Genomic DNA, 22,476 nt, shown 5'->3' on the forward strand with positions numbered 1-22,476 from the left:
TGGCAGAAAGGGACAAAGAAGTGGTTGGTATGTGTGGAGACGTGAGACATATCGAGCCCCCCAGCTCTTGTTTGTGTTGGGGGTGCCAACGGGCCAGGGTGAGGTCGAGTTAAGTCACCTGCAGCTGAGCCCCACACTTGCCTCCGCCTCCACAGCATGCTAAATAGATCCAGTCACAGTGATCAGGGTCATATTTCACTGTACCCTGTAATTACATCTGTAACCCTGTTAATGTGGCTATTAAACTCTAAAAACTCAAAGGGGTAAGGGATGGTGTGCTTGAGTAGGTACGTATTTCCATTGTCTCTTCATGTGGTGTTACTAATGGGAGACGATGAAAGAGCCACGAGGGAGATAGGTGCGTTGGGATAGGGGTAGTACAACCCCTCTCTTCTCTGGTGATTCAGTACAGTACTATACCAGCTTCAGCTATCAAACAAACCATACAAAAATCTGATTGACAGGCTAGCCAGTTTCAGTGAGGGATTTTTTTTGTTGCTTTGTGGTAGATTTATCCCATTTCTTTTCCCTCTTAGGAGAAGAGAAAATGTGGATGTGTGAAGTAGTGCTGCAGGCACAGAGGGCAGGTGTGTGTACTGAAGCTGAGCTGCTGCTGCTCCTTGGAAGAAATAGCAGAGGTGTACAAGAGAACAGTTGCTGCCTCGCTCAGCGCTTGGAGTGATAAGGGGGGAGGAGGAGAGGTGATGGGGATGGAGGGATGAAAGGAGTCGTGGCACTGTGCCTGTGAAGAGAGGGAGGAGAGAGAAATGTGATCTGCCATCTGCCGATGGCTTAACACAAAGTCAGTCAGTGCTCCACACACACACCTCCTTATCACTGTGGTCTGCCAGTCTATCAGCAGGGTGTATGTGTGTGCACGTGCGTGCGGGCTGTGCCAGACGCGAGGTGTGGCATGCTGTTTAGTATGCCATCTTCAACACCACTCTGCTCACCTAGATACCGCATTACATTATTTTAGGAGGTCTTAAAAGAAACCCAAGACAAAGGCTGTGTAAATGTAGCATTAGGGGAAATGCCTTCATTCTCCATTGGCATAGCCTCCTCATTTAACAGATAATGAATCGACTAGATTAAGGCAACGGAAGGCTGTTAATGGAGTTGCCAGCATCATTAGGGCAGGCTTTTAACACATTCCTTCCAAAGTGCGTGTGTGTGTGGTGTCAGACGCATCAGAGAGCTTCTCCGTCCATAGTAATCATCTATTATTCAGGCTGTTTCCACTAACTAGGGAGAAGGAAGGACTGAACACCTCTCCTATCTGTGCTATACAAATAGAGAGGTAATAACAAAGACTGGGAAAAAGAGAGGCAGAGAGAGCATTTACATGTTAACCTGCCACATGTTGTCTTTGAGCTTTGTTTTGTCTTGTTTGAGGAGAGATTGTTCATTGCATAAATTCAAAGGGCTCATTCATTCGCGACTTTAGCTGCTAGCTACCTGCAGTTACATTAGCTCTGATAGAGCACAGCTAGGAAGACAGGAAGAGCACAGCTAGGAAGACAGGAAGAGAGGTTATCTTCAGCTTCTGTTCCACAACCCTGACTGCAGTGTCGCCCTCGTGTGTGTGTGTGTGTGTGTGTGTGTGTGTGTGTGTGTGTGTGTGTGTGTGTGTGACAGACTACCTAATCATGGCTCTAAAGCACCTTAAATCGGGCTCATATGGCTTCAGTCACACGTCTGCGTCAATTAAAAGGGGGAATAAAGTGGAAGTTAAAGCCGTATTGTTTGGGTAAATAGGCTTGATTGATAGTGTGTGTGTGTGTGTGTGTGTGTGTGTGCAATGTTCCATCATTACTCACCATGTCTAATTCTGCCTCCTTCTTGAAAGTTGAATAAGCCTCTTCATATCCATTGGAACGAAGATAATCAGCTATCGCTCGATTTCTGCAATAGGACAAAACAGCAATTAGTTAACTTGTTAAAAGCAGAAGAGATTAGAAGACGAGACATTGACTTAATTTAGAAAAGGCTTGAGTCAGGGATTTGACTACAGCTAAAACAAATAAAGAAAATAAGCATGTCTGAGTAACATGTAAATTGCATTGGTCTTTTGTTTGACATGCATGATAGAAAAATCACACACACAGACCAATTTGGCACAGATAGCACATGTCTGCTGTCGATAATGAGATCTTGTTGCTCTAGGCAAATAACGGAGGAATCACTCCCCACAGAATAGAGAGAAAATTAAAACTACTGTACACCCCAGAAACAGCTGCAGAGTGCACGCACACAGCTATTCTATAAAATTCTTTACATTAGATGAGACACGAGCCAAGTGAAAGATGAGCTAGCGGTATGAGATGTGGAGATAAACCAGAGAGAGAGAAGTCAGGCAGTCATTTCACTGTGTGACTCTTCCTCTGTTCAGGGTTGAGCCAATACACACACACTTAACTGACCTGTGGATGCACCCTGGAACTAAAGCCACAGCTGAGGCTAAATTTACCCACCCAGGGCTAGGTTATTTCAGTGCTAAAAGTCATTCAGCTGAAACTGTTGTCTGAACCAGGGTTTCCGTTAAGGAAATGTGGAGCAGAACATTTGACCGGCAACATTTTACATTTATTGACATATGCATTGGGTGCAACGTGCACAAGGCAGTAGGCCACACACAAATGTTTGTTTCATAATGCAATTAGTGGGAAAACAGTTGTCAAAGTGCACGGCACATGCAAGCGGTTTCATGTGACCGATATGAAAATATCCATTGGAAAAGTAAAAAGGGAGATCTAATAGGCTGCTTCGAAGCAAGGTAAGACATGCCTCAATATGTATTAAAACGTTCAGGTTTCAAATAATTACGTATACACTACATTACCAAAAGTATGTGGACACCTGCTTGTCGAACAGCTCATTCCAAAATCATGGGCATTAATATGGAGTTGGTCCCCCGTTTGCTGCTATAACAGCCTCCACTCTTCTGGGAAGGCTTTCCACTAGATGTTGGCACATTGCTGCGGGGACTTGCTTCCATTCAGCCACAACAGCATTAGTGAGGTCGGCCACTGATGTTTGGCGATTAGGCCTAGCTTGCAGTCACAGCGTTCTAATTCATCCCAAAGGTGTTCAATGAGGTTGAGGTCAGGGGTCTGTCCAGGTCAGTCAAGATCTTCCACATTGATCTCGACAAACCATTTCTGTAGGGACCTCACTTTGTAGACAGAGCATTCATGCTGAAACAGGAATGGGCTTTTCCCATGCCGTTGCCACAAAGTTTGAAGCACAGAATCGTCTAGAATGTCACTAGGATGTGGTGTTAATAATTCCGTTCACTGGGACTATGCATTGGGGCAGGTAGCGTTCTCCTGGCATCCCCCAAACCCAGATTCGTCAGTCGGACTACCAGATAGTCAAGTGCCATTAATCACTCCAGAGAACGCGTTTCCACTTCTCCAATGGCAGCGAGCTTTACACCACACCAGCTGACGCCTGGCATTGCGCATGGTGATCTTAGGCTTCTGTGCGGCTGCTGGGCCACGGAAACCCATTTCATGAAGCTACCGACGAACAGTTCTTGTGCTGACGTTGCTTCCAGAGGCAGTTTGGAACTCAGTAGTGAGTGTTGCAGAGGACAAACAATTTTTATGCGCTACTCACTTCAGCACTCGGCAGTCCCGTTTTGTGAGCTTGTGTGGCCTACCACTTCGTGGCTAAGCCGTTGTTGTTCCTAGACGTTTCCACTTCACAATAACACCTTTTTCAGTTGACAGGGGAAGCTTTCGCAGGGCAGAAGATTGACAAACTGACTTGTCAGAAAGGTGGCATCCTATGACGGTGCCACGTTGAAAGTCACTGAGCTCTTCAATAAAGGACAATCTACTGCCAATGTTTGTCTACGGAGAGTGCATGGCTGTGTGCTTGATTTTATATACCTGTCAGCAACGGGTGTGGCTGAAATAGCAGAATCTACTAATTTGAAGGGGTATCCACACACTATATACACAAGTATGTTTTAAAAATGCATACTGCCTCCAGTTCATTGCAAAGTGGTGTGATGCGCTGATGAAGCCTGCCTTCCATTGCGGTTTGACCTCTTACAAAACTGGGACCACAGGAATATCAGACTTCCGACTTCTGTGCAGTCGAGACATAATTATTATTATTTTTTTTTAAACATAGCTCCCTCCGACTGGGAAAATTGTTTTGAACAGTCATCCAACTCGGGAACTCTGGCTTCTTTCTAGAGCTCCGACTTTCCGACCTGAAGATCACAGACGTCATGATTTGACCTCATTTTTCCGGGGTCGAAAGCAGCGAAAGATACTGCAGTCTGTCTGACAGATTGTCCATTCAAAGGCTCTGTATATGTATGCTGTACGCATGTGATTAAAACAAATACTGTACACACGGCAATTTAATTCCACTAAATTATACAAAGTAACTTAAACATAAGCATGGCCAGTCAAATTTATTTACGGCAACTGGTGAATAGCCTAATGAATGAATAGCCTAAAAAAAAGCATTATTTAGCAAAGGGATTTTTTATTTTCTTCTTCTCTGACAATTAACCGACAGAAGCCAGCCATTACTGGCTAACGGAAACCCTGGTCTGAACGGAATGAATTTACAGTGAGAACAGAATGTGAGTTTAAGTAGTAAAGATCGATAGATTGATAATAGGTGTCAAAGTTCAAGGAGGGCTTACTCTCACAGCGTTGTATGGGTCTGGATGTGTGTGGGGGCATTGGGCAAGGCTATTCACCTGAGTAAAATTACCAAAAAATAATACGATGTTGGGCTTGGCAGAGACACGGAGGCTGGCTGGCTTTAAAGTGGTGTGTGTGTGTGTTTGACAGTCTGTCAGGACAGCATGAAGCTGGCCTTTCAGCCTGACTGCACCCTGTGCCCCATGTACCACCCTGCCCTCCCCCCTCCTATTCCCCTTCCACCCCTCCTGTATCCCTGCCTACTCCCAGATGACAGAAGCAGTGTGATTACAACTGAAGGTCAGCAGGAGGTTATCGCTCATGTGACAGCCTGCTGCAGGTCTGGTGAGGAGGTTAGTGTGTTGTGTAAAAGAGTAGAAAGGGTGTGTGTTGCGACTGTGTGTGTGTACCGTGTTTCCCTAGCTCCACCCAGGCCCAGCAGACAGACAGAAACCCCTGAAGCATATTGGTTGTGCGTATGTACTAGTGTTATCCTGGGCTGCAACAGAACAGTCAGTCTTACTCTGGGGCTGCTTGCAGCAGCAGACAATGGTACACTGTAGGCCTCTCAGCTGAGATGGGCAAAACAAAAAGATCCTTGGTGTCATCTACACAGAGATATTAAAAGAACCCAAACCAGCCACAGCCTGTTCTGTCCTCCCCTCCAGAAAAGCACAAAACCCTGCACAAGGGTTTCCAGAGCCAAGTGAGAGATACAGACATCACCCCATCTCATTTCAGATTCATTAAACCCTTACAGTACCACCAAGGATTGGTAAAACTAAGCCACGATTGATCACAGCCTGTCAGTTCAAATAGGAACAAATTAGTGATAGTGGGCAGAGCAAGCAAGGAGGTGAGCAGAGCCAAGCACGAGCTAGCAAAATGCTATTGGCCCGTTCAAACATGCATTTGCATATTTCCGTTATGGAACGCCTACTCTGACGTGCCCATGTGCAATAACTCAATTCGCCATGGCACTCCTTTAAACAAGCCTTATTTTTTAAAGTCCACTCTGGATTCTAGTTTTGGGAACAGAAAACTGTATTGAGCTCAAAATGTTTCATCTATAAGAACATTTACAGATGATCAGCCAAAATTCATCTCGTTCCATCTTCTCCCACTGCCGGCCAATGGGCTTCCTCTCACTACCATATTTGGTAGTGAGTGGAAACGCCAAGCGGATGCTTCACATTTATACATCCGGTGAAATATCTGGCCCCCATCCTCCATACAAGGGAAGATGGGGGCCAATTCAGTATTCTACCTCAGCTAGGAACAGGATGTATCAATAAGAGCAACAAATAGACTGGGAAGGACAAAAGCATTCTAGTGTCAGCATCAGTCAAGAATCAAGATGCTGCAGTACTGCAGTGTCGAACTGACTGTTGAGATCCAAGCTTTTCCCTCACCCTGGCTCGACCTCTGGGGGGATAATTAATATATATATAATAAAAAACAGATACCAAAATTCACTATGCGGCAAGAATAGACGAGGGAGAGAAGGGGCAAAAGAGGGAGAGAAAGGAGGAAGAGAAAACAGAGGGAAAAAGAAAAGGGAGAGAGCGAGAAATGGGAAGAGAGGACTAACAGAGCGCAAGCACGCTGGTCTCCATGGCTACCAGCCCACAGTGAGAGGAAACAGTGTGTGGTTGGTTGGTATCAGTGAGTGGGCCACCATGGCCAGAGGTAACAAAAGACATCCTCGCTCAGAGTACATGCTGTATCTACAAACTGTTGTTTACCAATTCAACAGACACCAATGTCACATATGAACTATCCATCTAAACAGTGGCTGGCAAATAGATTACGTCATGCTGCTTACTTACACAGCCAATACCCAACCCCACCCTTTCTATAAAAATGTAAAAAACGACATGATCATGAGAAACTCCTCTAACAAAGATTTCACCAGCTATTGCACCAATGGGAGAGTAGACCAAACGTATAACAACCCTAAACATAGGCTGAATGCAGCAGAGGGTGCAATGCTGCTATTCAAATGGCAGAGACAGTACACAGAGCGGTTCCATGAAGAATATACCACAAACAGAGCAAGGAGACGCTACATTAGCTCATACAGCGCTAGCTTGTTGCCAGCCAGCCAGTTTGTTGATCATGTTGAGCTAGCTCCGCACCACACACACCTGCTTCAAGAGCCCCGCCCCAGAGCAGCCACGCTGCTGCACAGCTTTCACACTGCATCACTATTTATTTTATTATTTAACCTTGAACTAACTAGACAAGTCAGTTAAGAACAAATACTTATTTACAATGACGGCCTAGGAACAGTGGATTAACTGCCTTGTTCAGGGGCAGAACGACAGCTCGGAGATTCGATCTAGCAACCTTTCAGTTATGGCCCAACGCTCTAACCACTAGGCTACCTGCCGCCCCTAAATTCACTATGAAATTAATTTAGAAGCAAAGCGCGACTGAGACCTGGTGCTGCATGTATCAAGCATCTCAGAGTAGGAATGCTGATATAGAATCAGTTTTGACTTTTAGATCATAATGAATAATATTACATGGACAGGGGGAGGGGGGGGGGAATCCTAAATTAGCACTCCAACTCTGAGAGACTTGTTACATACTGCCTAGTCTTACACCCTACAACAGCCCATAGAGTCAAAGACATTCACACATTTCAGTATACACTCACTCAGTCTTGATTGTACCAATCATTACCAAGCCATGGGCTACCTAGCCATCTTCTTACTGGTCAATCAATCCAGGCTATAAAACCAGCTTTTCTGCTTCGCCAGCCAGGACACCATCTAGCCGGCAGTGCATCTCTCTAACAAGGTTTCTCAAGTACACTTGACATCACAGCAGTAGACAAGATGTATAGACCTGCTGAATATTTCAACACTAGCCTGTATCATTGAATGTTTCATAAGCAATGTCTGAACTCTGAGGAACCATGTCACATATAGAATTCTATTCCCTTTAGAATTTTATATCCATTTGTATGTAGGTCAAGTCTTTGATCGTATATGCTGGTTGTGTGTGTAGGTATACCCTGCAGACCTGGTTTAAAAATAAGGTAGCTAGTATTCGTTTTCTTGCCTGCCTGGATTACCGATTGGGTGGAATTTGCACTTTTGGGACTATTCCATTGCACCAGGCAAGCTCAATGACATGCAGCTAAAGTATTTGAAAGATAACATGGTATTATTTGAACAAACGTGTGGTATTGGCGTATTAAGGCTTCTAGGTGGAAGACCTTAAATCTGAACAGGCTCAATGCTTTATGAGTTGCCCTGCGCTGCCTGCTGCAGTATATAGAGCATGATATCACAACCTGGGCCTGTTCTGGCTCAGTGTTACAGTGCTTCTCTCTCTCTGGCCTGTGAAATGATAACCTCAGTGGAAACAAACAGGGTGGAGGACCGGGCTCAGTACAGTTATAAAAAGACAAGGTTACTGACTGGCAGGCAGAGAAAGACATTACAGAGAGAGAGAGAGATAGACATTCAATAAATAAACAATAAAATAAAAGCAAATGTGAGAGCGCTCGCAAGAAGTGGTGGGTTTCTTCTAGAGGTCGACCGATTAAATCGGAATGGCCGATTAATTAGGGACGATTTCATAACAATCGTAAATTGGTATTTTTGGACACCGACTTTGCCGTTTTTTTTTTTTACACCTTCATTTAATCTTTATTTAACTAGGCAAGTCGGTTAAGAACACATTCTTATTTTCAATGACGGCCTAGGAACGGTGGGTTAACTGCCTCGTTCAGGGGCAGAACGACAGATTTTCACCTTGTCAGTTCGGGGGAGCCAATCTTGCAACCTTACAGTTACTAGTCCTTGTGCACTCCACAAGGACACTGCCTGTTACATGAATGCAGTAAGCCAAGGTAAGTTGCTAGCTAGCATTAAACTTATCTTATAAAAAACAATCATAATCACTAGTTAACTACACATGGTTGATGATATTACTAGATATTATCTAGCGTGTCCTGCGTTGCATATAATCTGACTGAGCATACAAGCATACCAGTATCTAAGTATCGGACTGAGCGGTGGTAGGCATAAGCAGGCTCGTAAACATTCATTCAAACAGCACTTTAGTGCGTTTTGCCAGCAGCTCTTCGTTGTGCGTCAAGCATTGCGCTGTTTATGACTTCAAGCCTATCAACTCCCGAGATGAGGCTGGTGTAACCGAAGTGAAATGGCTAGCTAGTTAGCGCGCTCTAATAGCGTTTCAAACGTCACTCGCTCTGAGCCTTGGAGTGTTTGTTTCCCTTGCTCTGCATGGGTAACGCTGCTTCGAGGGTGGCTGATGTCGTTGTGTTCCTGGGTCGAGCGAGGAGAGGGACAGAACCTACTGTTACACCGGCAATACTAAAGTGCCTATAAGAACATCCAATAGTCAAAGGTATATGAAATACAAATGGTATAGAGAGAAATGGTCCTATAATTCCTATAATAACCTCAACCTAAAACTTCTTACCTGGGAATATTGAAGACTCATGTTAAAAGGAACCACCAGCTTTCATATGTTCTCATGTTCTGAGCAAGGAACTTAAACCGTTAGCTTTTTTACATGGCACATATTGCACTTTTACTTCTCCACTTTGTTTTTGCCATATTTAAACCAAATTGAACATGTTTCATTATTTATTTGAGGCTAAAGTGATTTGATTGATGTATTATATTATGTTAAAATAAGTGTTAATTCAGTATTGTTGTAATTGTCATTATTACAAATAAATAAATACATATCGGCCGATTAATCGGTATCGGCTTTTTTGGTCCTCCAATAATCGGTATTGAAAAATCATAATCGGTCGACCTCTAGTTTCTTCATTACATTCCCATCACTGTCCTTGGGCAAAGAATGGGACTCTTTACAGCCCATAGTGGCCGGTGCTTGCCTGCTCTGAGTCGGAGGGATACATGGCTTAGTAGAGCGGTTAAGATCACGAAGCCATGATCAACCATGTGGAAGCCATGGAAGAGCTGCACTATTGTAGGGCACAGGAGTTACTCTGCCCACAGAGGGGGAGGGAAAAAGGGAAAAAAACAAGGGAGCGGGAAGCTTTTAAGACATTTCTATAACAAAGGATTGTGTGGAGCATGTGCCCATAGTCTTGAACCAATTATATAAAAGGAATGGGTATTTACAGTTGTATCCCTGGGCAACCCTAAAATGTCCAAGAAAAAGACAAGTCAGTCATACGAATTCTGTCCAGTTCAATGCATCTGATAGGTGGGGTTGGGCTACTCCAGACTTGCATCCAAAACAGCTCTCTATTCCCTATTAGTGTACTACTTTTGAACAGTGTCTCATAGGGCTCTGGTATGGGGAATAGGGAGCTCTGGCATAATGTAGTGCACTATGTAGGGAATAGCGCACCATGAGACTGACCCCATGTCTTTGTCATTAGACAGCAGCAATTAACAGTCTTCTTACCTGCAGACATCCAGCAATTAACCCTTGGCCTACAACGGTAGCGTCACTGGAAATCTAATTAACATAAAAAAATTCCAATTTGTTTATTTCAGCTAGAGATATGTTTCTCAATCCACCGCATCCACCGATATTGCTCATCCGCATCTGCGGTGAAAGGTGCCAGAGCTAGAGCGGTGTTTGACAGACCATGAGATATCCCGAAAATCGGTCTTCTCATGAAAATGTCTGTAGCGTTCGAAATTATTCCAGAGGCCGGCCCAAAACAACGCTGCCGGAGGAGAGGGGCCGGAGCGGTCTCCTAGTGAGGCTTCGGATGCACGCACACCACCCACCGCTTCCAAGTAAATTACTCACTAACGTCCAGTCCCTAGTTAAAGTCGACGAAATTAGGGCAAGAGTTAATTTCCAAAGAGATATCTGGGATTGTAACATACTGTTTCACCGAAACACGGCTAGCTTGGGACATGGTGTCAGAGTGAATACAGCCAAAGGGATATTCAGTGCATGCTGCCGACAGGAATAAACATCTCTCCGGTAAGAAGGGCAGGGGGTGTATGTTTCATGATTAACGACTCATGGTGTAATTGTAACATCATATAAGAACTAGAGGTCGACCGATTATGATTTTTCAACGCCGATACCGATTATTGGAGGAGCAAAAAAGCCGATATCTGTATAGCAGACGCAGTAGCTTATCTGACAAGGATAAAGACCTGCATGTTGGTCATAGCATGCCGCCGGCATACCTCTCTCTTTCTCTGGGGCTAGGGCTAAGTTTCTCTTCATTTTTATTTATTTTTAAAATATTCATGTCACAGTAGATGCCTAAGCCTATAGGCCTGTGCATCCCTTACGACGATGCATTTAGTGCTCAAATCTCTGACAGCTGAACCGTGAGGGGGACAATTGTTGCTTTAGGAAAGTAGGAGAGCACTCCATACTGCTATCTAAACCGCTGTGAATCGGCACAGGGAAAGGGAGTGAAATTAAGGTAATTCTGACTGTAGTATTTACCAGTACCAACCAAGTCAGTTTCCCCACTCCATACAGCGACAATGACATGGTACTGATCTGCTGGTTGGAGGAGGGTCAGTGAGCTCTACAAAACATGGAGGTGAGGTGTGTGTTTGTGTGTCTAGCTTGGAACTGTTGAGTCAGCTGCAAATGCACACTACACACAAAATATGCATGGTGAACACAATCTGCCATAGATGGGGTATGAAGAACTAATTTGTCATACAACTAATGGCCTCTTCCCCTAGTAGCAGGCATAATGGGATTTGGTGGGCTCTGCAGAGGCCGTGCCTCAGTCAAGAGCAGACTAAACCTACCAGGTTTTACATTGTTCAGCATGAGTGTTAAAATATATTTTAAAAAATCATAAAAAAGAGAAATGAGGTAGAGAGCGCAAGAGGGAGAAATCAAGAGAAGGGGCGAGACCGACGAGGGAGAGAGACCGACGAGGGAGAGTGGGGGAGCACAGGATTTAGATTACCAACTCATGTATTCAGCTTTCAGCAGCAGAGAGGACTAGCAGCAAGACCCACAAGTCAGGTTCAGTTAGATTAGCCTGCTAAAGTACACTACATGCTTGTGTAATGTATACAAAGCACATTTGTCCAACATTTAATGCACTAGGTTCAACAAGCAAAAACATCCTCTAACAGGAACAGGTTTCAAGAAATATGCTCTGAGAAATGTATGTTATCATGGCAGTCTGAGCACCAGCATTTTTCAGTAGTGTAGGTAGAACAGTTGTCCCACACAATCAGGTCTGTGTGTGTCTGACAGGCTGGATATTAGAACATTAATGATGGACCCCTTGCCAGCCCACCCAGCCAAACTTGATACCCAGCCCACCAGGTGAGTGTGTAGACAAGGTGGACACGTGTGAGCCATTTCCCATAGGAGCCAGCTGCCACACCCAATACAGAGCACAGGGAGTGATTGAGCTTGTTGTACCACTACAACAATATATCTGCCGATAAAATGTGTTCATTTGATGACGTCTCCATGTTTAACCAATTTCTGTAACGTCAGCTGACAATTCCACAGGGAGAGCGAGAAGCTTAGCCATCCCAAAAAGAAACGGCATAGAACTCTGAATGAATCAAACAGTTACGTAATAATCAAGTGAAAAATGGCATCGATAAAATAAAATAAAAATTGGCCTCCATTTTCCAGTCAGTCACATAGATGCAGATCAAAGGTCTGTGTGAGTGTGTCACTCTGTACTGTCTTCAGGTTCCCTTCACTGCTATTCTGTACCATTAGCCTCAGCCTGTACAATGTACTTTCACTGTTTATTAATAATCTGTAACATTCATGATGCAGCTACGTCAGAGCAGTCACAGCCAGTGGGGGCTGCTGAGAAGGAACACAGTCACATGAAACATATTTGACTAAAGACCTGGAAAATACTAAACAGAAGTTCTTTGTGAAGCAGGAAAAAATAAAGACGCTTGAACGTCTTCCTCCTAATAAGAGGGGGGGGGGGGGGCTCTGTCGTGGCCTCTGGGCTTGAATCCACTGACCATGGAAAAACAAAAACGTGCTTTTCATTGGTTCAGGAAATAAGAATAGAAAAGGACTGGTTGCAAAAAATATATTTCGTAATCGTAACAGCTGACAAAATAGGCCTGACACATAAGACAAATATTTGTTTTCAGAATAAGGCTTCTCACTTAAAAAAGAAAATATATATATAAAATTTACATCAGTGAGGAAGACCTCCAAGAACAACAAAGTTTCACAAAAAAAGTCTAGAGTCTATAACAAAACCAGCACACAAATGTCTTCCCCATTCTTTCTCCCTGAACTAACAATCTCTATGGTGACATGTCTTATAGATCAGTGAGCAAAATGCATTCTTCTTCTACTAGACTTTCTTTCAAAAAGCATGAGCAATTTATAGAAGCTTTCACACATGCCCTGAAGAACCACCTCTCTCTCCAGCTCAATCTGACAGTTGAGTTGAGACAAAAGCATTGGCAGAGGGGAGGAAGTTTTAAATAGAACGGGAACAAGATCCATTTGTGTGCGGCTTGATAACAAACCATGAAGAGGGTGAGGGAGGGGAACAGGGGTCAGAGTATTGAGGAGGCCGGGGCAGGCGGGCAGTCAGCTGGTAACAGTCACCATTTCCCTCCAGTCAGTCCATTGTTTTAGATGTAATGACTCAAGATGTCTGCCCGGTTTCCCACCAGGGTTCACAGAACAGACAGAGCGGGACCGGCAGTTGGTCTGTCACACAGATTTGAGTGGGTGTTTTACTGTCAAGAGCCTTCTCTTAAAACACCAGGGCCAACGTACTCCACAATAGATGGAATGCAACAGATGCCGGTCCTCATCGGCCTGGCGGCTCACATGGAGCAATGGTCCCATACTGGTTTCCTGTAGTGTGTGTCCGGGCATTACATAACGGAGTAGGAGAAGAATGTGAGGAGCCTGCTCAGTGTTCTGATTAAGGAGCATGGAGGATTAGAATTCCAACGGAACACTCGATAGCGATACTGAGAGTTCCATAGGCCCCATGTCTTCGAGGCTAAACTAAAACAGTGTCAAGAGAATGACGAGTGTTCTGTAACGTCATGTGAAGGACCGACACATTCATTGTCAACTTATCTCATTACAGATAAGTTAACAGCACCAACTTAGTTCATCAACGCAAATAAAAGATGCATGGTTAGGCTAACTCTTCCTAACACAATATTATCAGATACATTTTCAAAACGCAGATCATTAAACCATTTCTCCTGTTATTTTTTATTGCTTCAATAGAGTGATCAGGGGCGTGCAACTCGTTCTCCTTCACACAAAGTACATTAGTGCAACACATTCGGCAGAAAATAGTTTCAGATGACAATAGAAAGGCAAAGCTATTTGGCCAGCAGCCACACATAGCTAGCTAAGTAAATTAGCTTATAATGAAAAGGCTAGGTATTTTTTTGCAAAAACAAATGCATGATCATAATATTTCTAATGTTTATCAGAAAAATGTAGCCAGCTACATTTCCTAATGTTTTGCGTCAAGTTAATCTAACATTCTCAGAAAAGTACTGTGAGAAAAGTGGCTCCACAACAGTCAGAGCGCTGTCTGCTGATAGAACGGCAGTTCGTGAATGTAGATATTTCATTGATAATGAGAGCTTATTATTACAATAACAAGCATTTTTGATCTGCGTTTACAAAACACATCAAGATATAAAATGCATAAGAAATATTTTTTCATTCCTGCATTAACGTGACCCCAGAGATTAATGTTTTAATTAAACGCATAACCTTTGACATCTCTCCCCTCATATAGATCTGAAATCCCCTTACCCCAAGCCGAGCTCAGATACAACCTCACACACACCCACATCTTAACTTTCTCTTACACAACTCTCATCATGCATCTGATCTGACACAGGGCTGTGTTAACCGTATTCCCCACCTCAGGAGTTAATTTACCAGGTTCATAGACACCACAGGGCAACAGACACCGCAGGGATGGTTACACACCTACCCTGTTATTTCTGGCTACAACAGTGTCTCCCCTGCTATTGGCTTCAACATCGGCCCTGACTTACTGCACAGATGAACACATCTGTGTGTGTGTGTAGAACTCCGCAAATCAATGCCTCTGGTTAACGATTCGTGGGACAACACACATGGGACTGTCTGAACTTCCACATAGTACAAAATCCATTGTATACCTCAGACCATTTCCTTGGCCACAAGCTAAAGAGATCTCCTCTGCACTAGGAATATTAGGCTGTGTCATCATCCACGTCCTTTGTTATATTCTGCCTCATGCCATCCTTCGGGTCACAGTTAGAGGCCAAACTGAATAGTGATCAATAACATGAGACGAAGGAGGAGATCAATATATTTGGGCTGGGGACCTCAGGGGTGTCTGGGACCCAAGCACCCCACCTAACTACAGATCATTGATTCTTCCTGGATGGGCCCGATAGTTTTAGTTATTATTGTTCACCTCAGTTGGTCGGTTTTAAAATTCAATGCACATCTTTTGCTGTGAGTGAGTTGGCATTTTCCTTCACTGCATCCATGTCTGTCTGATGAGAACAATGGTAACTACTAGCTAGAGTTATGTTGCTTTGTGTCTCTGGAATAGATTGAATGGTTAACAAGGCATAGATGGTTTGCACTTTGCAGTGGGGCTAGGAAGGAAACGCAATTTTCAGTGTTCACCTGCTTTCCCCACTTTGCTGAATACAGATGCATGTATTGAGCTCATGGGGCTTCTAGCCCACGTAATAAAGATATTAAAACCTGTTTGGGATAGGGGGAAGTATTTTCACGTCCGGATGAAAAGCGTGCCCAAAGTAAACTGCCTGCTACTCAGGCCCAGAAGCTAGGATATGCATATAATTGGTCGATTTGGATAGAAACCTAACATTTCTAAAACAGTTAAAATGATGTCTGTGAGTATAACAGAACTTATTGGGAGGCGAAACCCCGAGGACAAACCGTCTAGGATTTTTTTGTTTGTTGAGTTGACTGTTTTCAATTAGCTTTCTATGGGGAACTATATTTATGAGGCACCTGGTTGCAGTTCCTATGGCTTCCACTAGATGTCAACAGTCTTTAGAAATTGGTTGATGTTATTCTTTTGAGAAATGAAGTACGTCAAGCCAAGTGGACTGTTTGTTGCGCGACCTGGAGCTCGAACCACGTTGATTTCATCCGCTATTGAACACAGTATATTCCGTCTTAAATTGTATCGATTATTTATGTTTTAGGATACCTAAGGTTGGATTAGGAAAGATGTTTGAAATGTTTGGACCAAGTTTACAGGTAACTTATTAGATCATTTGTAGTCATGTTGGGAAAGTTGAAACCGGTGAATTTCTGAATCAAACGCGCCAAATAAATGGACATTTTGGGGAAAATAAACAAGGAATTTATCAAACAAAAGGACCATTTGTGATGTTTCTGGGACATTTGAGTGCCAACAGAAGAAGATCTTCAAAGGTAAGGCCTGAATTATATAGTTATTTCTGACTTTCATGTCGCACCTGCCTGGTTGAAATATTATTTTCATGTGTTTGTATGATGGGGCGCTGTCCTCAGATAATAGCATGGTTTGCTTTCGCCGCAAAGCCTTTTTGAAATCTGACACGGCGGCTGGAATAACAAGAAGTTAAGCTTTATTTTGGTGTATTGCGCTTGTGATTTTATGAAAGTTAAACATTTCTAATAAAAAAAAATATATTTCGCTAGCGGAACGTCTAGCCGTAACAGGTTAACCAGCCACAGTCCATGATAAGAGTTACTGCTGATGTCACAGGTACTGCTGATGTCACATGGCTGTGTTATTCAGGGTGGCTCTCGGGAACCGCTGGTGGTGGATATCAAAGATAGGGCAGCTCAGCAAGTAATTGCAACAAAATTGTGGGTTGTGTGTCTGTTTTAACTTCTTATGGCTGAAGGGGCAGTATTGAGTAGCTTGGATGAAAGGTGCCCAGAGTAAACGGCCTGCTCCTATGTCATAGTTGCTAATATATGCATATTATTATTAGTATTGGATAGAAAACACTCTGAAGTTTCTAAAACTGTTTGAATTATGTCTGAGTATAACAGAACTCATATGGCAGGCAAAAACCTGAGAAGTTCCACTTCCTGTTTGGATATTTTCTGGGGGTGCCAGATTTTCCACTAGATGTCAACAGTCAATAGAACTTCGTCTGATGACTCTAATGTGAAGGGGGGCCGAAGGAGACAGGAATGAGTAATCACTTCCCACGAGCTGATCACGCATTCACCATGCGCCTTCACATGAGTAGGACGTCCGTTCCATCTCTCAACTGAAGTCAATGTAGTTCTCCGGTTGGAACGTTATTCAAGATGTATGTTAACAACAATCTAAAGATTGATTCAGTACATCTTTTGACATGTTTCTACTGACTAACGGAACTTTTGGACATTTCGTCACGTTATAGTGGATGCGCTTTGTGACTTTGGTTAGGGCTTTTGGTAAACAATTCCAAAGTAGCTAATTGGACATAAATAACAGACATTATCGAACAAATCAAGCATTTATTGTGGACCTGGGATTCCTAGGACAGCATTCTGATGAAGTTCATCAAAGGTAAGGAAACATTTATCATGTATTTTCTGGTTTCTGTTGAGTCCAACATAGCAGCTAATTTGGCTATTGTTCTGAGCTCCGTCTCAGATTATTGCATGGTTTATTTTTCGGTAAAGGTTTTTTGAAATCTGACACAGCGGTTGCATTAAGGAGAGGTATATCTATAATTTCATGTGTATAACTTGTATTATCTACATTTATGATGAGTATTTCTGTTGAAACGATGTGGCTATGCAAAAACCACTTGATGTTTTTGCAACTAGTGAATCTAACGCGCCAATGTAAACACAGATTTTTTTATATAAATATGAACTTTATCAAACAAAACATGCATGTATTGTGTAACATGAAGTCCTATGAGTGTCATCTGATGAAGATCAAAGGTTAGTGATTCATTTTATCTCTATTTCTGTTTTTTGTGAAAGCTATCTTTCGCTGGAAAAATGGCTGTGCTTATTGTGGTTTTGTGGTGACCTAACATAATTGTTTGTAGTGCTTTCGTTGAAAAGCCTATTTGAAATCGGACACTTTGGTGGGATTAACAACAAGATTACCTTTAAAATGATATAAAACACATGAATGGCTGAGGAATGTTAATTATGAGATTTCTGAATTTGGCGCCCTGCACTGTCACTGGCTATTGTCATATCATCCTGGTGACGGGATTGCAGCCATAAGAAGTTAACATGGTTGGTGGTCGTGTGTGTGTTACTCACAGTTCGTCTCGTTGCCGTTGTGACAGCACCATGGTGGCAGCAGGGATGTGGGCGGGGCCAGGGGTGGTCGAGCACAAGGCGTGGCTTTCAGCTGCTGCAGTTTCCCCCAGTCAGAAGATCAGTTCAATCTAATCAACACCAGACACACTGACAGTGATGGCGTTCCGATGCACAACGACTCCGGCTAACTGGGGGATGGAGGCTCTGCCACTAACGCAGGACTCTGCCCCCCAAAAGCTCTGGCTCCAGAAACGAGACGAGGATAAAGCCTGCAGTAGGGTTACCAGTCAGTTCTAAACCGCATCTGGAAAGAGAAAGAGCAGGAAGAATATGAGCAAGAGGAGAGAGAAAGTAGCGGGAGAGAGAAAAGGAGAGCGAGCGGTCAGTATTATGCATGACAGACACCACATAGAACTGGGGATGGGGACAAGAACATTCATATGACAGTAAAGAGCATGTGTCTAAAGCAGAGGTGGGCAAAGTTTTGGGCACAAGGATGGCATCGGGATTTTGAAATTAAACGGAGGGCCACATTTTTTGGGGGACCAAATGTTTGTTAAAATCAATTTGCGGGGGCATCCCAAGTGGCGCAGCGGTCTAAGGCACTGCGCCGTAGTGCTTGTGGCGTCACTACAGACCCGGGTTCGATCCCAGGCTGTGTCACAGCTGGTCGTTACTGGGAGATCCACGAGGCGATGCACAATTGGCCCAGCGTTGCCCGAGTTAAGAGAGGGTTTGGCAGGCCGAGATTTCCTTGTCACATCGCGCTCTAGACTCCTGTGGTGGGCTGGGCGCATGCAAGCTGACACGGTCGCCAGGTGTACGGTGTTTCCTCATACACATTGGTGCGGCTGGCTTCCCGGTTAAGCGAGCATTGTGTCAAGAGGCAGTGCGGCTTGGCTGGATCGTGTTGGAGGACTCACAGCTCTCGACCGTCACCTCTCCTGCGTCCGTACGGGAGTTGCAACGATGGGACAATTGGATACCACAAAATTGGGGACAAAAAAGTGGTACTTCAATCCGGGCCACGAGAATAATAAAAAAATACGTGCCCCTTTCTACTCCCCAATTTTGTGGGCCCCCTTGGTCTAAAGCCGTCTCGTCACACTACTGAGAACCAGAAAGATATGGAGAGGTCACAATAATGCAGTGGACCTCTTGAATCAATAGACTGTAATATAGGCTTGGTCAACACAATGTGACACCCAGCAAAAATTCGATACATCCTCATTTTCATCAGGTGTGTCGTGTCACCTGTTCAACTCTCCCAGTAACCCCTCTTCTTCTACCTTCCCACCACACTACTCCAGCCCTATGAGGTAGCCTGGTCAGGTCACGGTGGCAATTTAGTCTGGAGCCCTTGGTTCCCCCTGTAGGGAGTTCCTAACACATGTAGGATAGAGAGATGACCCAGATTCAGCCAGCTGCAGGCAGCCCACTTCAGTTCCCATCCCAAAGGCTGTCCAATAGAACAGTAGAAAGCAGGACAGACTAATGGCCGACTGTACAGCCAAATCTCCAGGCAGACCCCACACTAATTTCTCCATTTCCCTCAGAATTGGCTGATAACAATACAAATGAAATCAACTGACAAGGGCTTCAAAACAGGGCTCAAATAATTATTTTAATAATTCAATCAATCGCCTTTTTGGTCTCATGGTTTCTAAACATCTCATTACTTAATTTTATACAAACTCAAAGTAAGAGGGCATGAGTGCTTCCAAGCATACAGGAAAACATACTACACTCAGGAACCAATTGATGGTACTTGGGATTAACCTGAGTTTACAACCAAGGCCAACCGCCACGGTAAACCTCTTAGTCTACTGGGAGCAGGATCACATCGTCTCACCCAGACCAGTTAGCATTTAACAGCTGTTTTTTGTTAAGGGGAATCTCAAAGTATTTTCCTTGATTCCTGGGCTTCTCCTCCAATGCATTCCTCGTGTACCTACTCCTCATTTCATTCTCAACAACGACTGACGAGAGCATTGGAAGAGAAGATCAATTCCAGCCTTTGCTTCAACATAGCACCCAGGACAGGGTGACCCAAAGGCACAGGGCTCCGCATTGACTAGTATTTGTGTTTTATTAAGATCCCCATTAGCTGTTGCAAAAGCAGCAGCTACTCTTCCTGGGGCCCACACAAAACGGAACATAAATAAACAAGAACTGCTCAAGGACTTTATAAAGGCACACGTAGCCTACATATCAATGCATTCAAACTATTTTGGCAAATAGGGGAGAGGCGTTGCAACTAGAGGTCGACCGATTATGATTTTTTCTTTTATTTATGTATTTTTTATTTCACCTTTATTTAACCAGGTAGGCCAGCTGAGAACAAGTTCTCATTTACAACTATGACCTGGCCAAGATAAAGCGACAGTGCGACACAAACAACAGAGTTAAACATGGAATAAACAAACGTACAGTCAATAACATAATAGAAAAGTCTATATACAGTGTGTGCAAATTAAGATTAGGGAGGTAAGGCAATAAATAGGCCATAGCGTCTAAATAATTACAATTTAGCACGGAAGCAGTGTTGTATGGCATTCGTCTGGAGGTTAGTTAACAGTGTCCAAAGAAGGGCCAGAAGTGTACAAAATGGTGTCGTCTGCGTAGAGGTGGATCAGAGAATCACCAGCAGCAAGAGCGACATCATTGATGTATACAGAGAAGAGAGTCGGCCCGAGAATTGAACCCTGTGGCACCCCCATAGAGACTGCCAGAGATCCGGACAACAGGCCCTTCGATTTGACACACTGAACTCTATCGCATCTACCAGGAGAGGCAGTCATTTGAGAAACCAAGGCTGTTGAGTCTGCCAATAAGAATGCGGTGATTGACAGAGTCAAAAGCCTTGGCCAGGTCAATGAATACGGCTGCACGGTAATGTCTCTTATCGATGGCGGTTATAATATCGTTTAGGACCTTGAGCATGGCTGAGGAGCACCCATGACCAGCTCAGAAACCAGATTGCCTAGCGGAGAAGGTACGGTGGGATTCGAAATGGTCGGTGATCTGTTTGTTGACTTGGCTTGCGATGACCTTGGAAAGGCAGGGTAGGATAGACATAGGTCTGTAGCAGTTTGGGTCTAGAGTGTCTCCCGCTTTGAAGAGGGGGATGATCGCTGCAGCTTTCCAATTTTTGGGGATCTCAGACGATACGAAAGAGAGGTTGAACAGGCTAGTAATAGGGGTTGCAACAATGGCGGCGGATAATTTTAGAAAGACAGGGTCCAGATGGTTTAGCCCAGCTGATTTGTATGGGTCCAGATTATGCAGCTCTTTCCGAACATCAGCCATCTAGATTTGGGTGAAGGAGAAATGGGGGAGGCTTGGGCAAGTTGCTGTGGGGAGTGCAGAGCTGTTGACCGGAGTAGGGGTAGCCAGGTGGAAAGCATGACCAGCCGTAGAAAAACGCTTATTGAAATTCTCAATTACGTGGATTTATCAGTGGTGACAGTGTTTCCTAGCCTCAGTGCAGTGGGCAGCTGGGCGGAGGTGCTCTTATTCTCCATGGACTTTAGTGTCCCAGAACTTTTTGGAGTTAAAGCTGCAGAATACAAATTTCTGTTTGAAAAAGCTAACCTTAGCTTTCCTAACTGACTGTGTATATTGTTTCCTAACTTTCCTGAAAAGTTGCATATCGCGGGGGCTATTTGATGCTAATGCAGAACGCCACAGGATGTTTTTGTGCTGGTCAAGGGCAGTCAGGTCTGGAGTGAACCAAGGGCTATATCTGTTCCTGGTTCTAAATTTTTTGAAAGGGGCATGCTTATTTAAGATGGTGAAGAAAGCACTTTTAAAGAATAACCAGGCATCCTCTACTGACGGAATGAGGTCAATATCCTTCCAGGATACCCAGGCCAGGTCGATTAAAATGGCCTGCTCGCTGAAGTGTTTTAGGGAGCGTTTGACAGTGATGAGGGGTGGTCGTTTGACAGCGGACCCATTGCGAACACTATATAATAAAACATGAAATGTTCAATTTGGTTTAAATAATGCAAAAAAAGAATTGTGTTAGAGAAGAAAGTTAATATGTGCCATGTAAAAAAACGAACGTTTAAGTTCCTTTTAACTTGAGTCTTCAATACTCCCAGTTTTAGGTTGTAGTTATTATACGACTATTTCTCTCTATACCATTTTGTATTTCATAGACCTTTGACTATTGGATGTTCTTATAGGCACGATAGTATTTCCAGCCTAATCTCAGGAGTTGATAGGCTTGAAGTCATAAACAGCACCGTGCTTCAAGCATTACGAAAGGCTGCTGGCAAACGGAAGAAAGTGCGGTTTGAATGAATGCTTACGAGCCTGCTGCTGCCTACCACCGCTCAGTCAGACCACTCTATCAAATATCAACACTTAATTATAATATAAACACACAAAAATACGAGCCTTAGGTCATTAATAAATGGTTTTTAAAAAACAGATTACCGATTGTTATGAAAACTTGAAAATCGGCCCCAATTAAATCGGCCATTCCGATTAATCGGTCGACCTCTAGTTGTAACCTACTGGAAGAACATTCAATACATTCCTTATATTAGTCAACAGTCAATTT

At 43.7% G+C, this 22,476-nt stretch overlaps 2 protein-coding genes across 5 annotated transcripts in view; one reads left to right on the top strand and one right to left on the bottom strand.

The window, feature by feature from the left end:
* limk1a (LIM domain kinase 1a) overlaps positions 1-22,476 on the top strand; it is a 526,526-nt gene that overhangs the window by 229,824 nt on the left and 274,226 nt on the right. The window lies entirely within an intron of this gene.
* The window catches only part of LOC111959247 (lissencephaly-1 homolog A), a 53,046-nt gene that overhangs the window by 19,029 nt on the left and 11,541 nt on the right, over positions 1-22,476 (bottom strand). For all 4 annotated transcript variants that reach the window (XM_023980730.2, XM_023980741.2, XM_023980738.2 and 1 more), the window contains 2 exons: positions 17,907-18,210; positions 1,821-1,905 (listed from right to left, as the gene is read on the bottom strand). In XM_023980730.2, the coding sequence (XP_023836498.1) occupies positions 1,821-1,905; positions 17,907-17,938 (117 nt within the window). In that variant the 5' untranslated portion in view covers positions 17,939-18,210. The remainder of the gene's footprint in view (positions 1-1,820; positions 1,906-17,906; positions 18,211-22,476) is intronic.

The sequence above is a fragment of the Salvelinus sp. IW2-2015 genome, linkage group LG4p (genome assembly GCF_002910315.2).
Source record: "Salvelinus sp. IW2-2015 linkage group LG4p, ASM291031v2, whole genome shotgun sequence".
Taxonomy (NCBI): Eukaryota; Metazoa; Chordata; class Actinopteri; order Salmoniformes; family Salmonidae; genus Salvelinus; species Salvelinus sp. IW2-2015.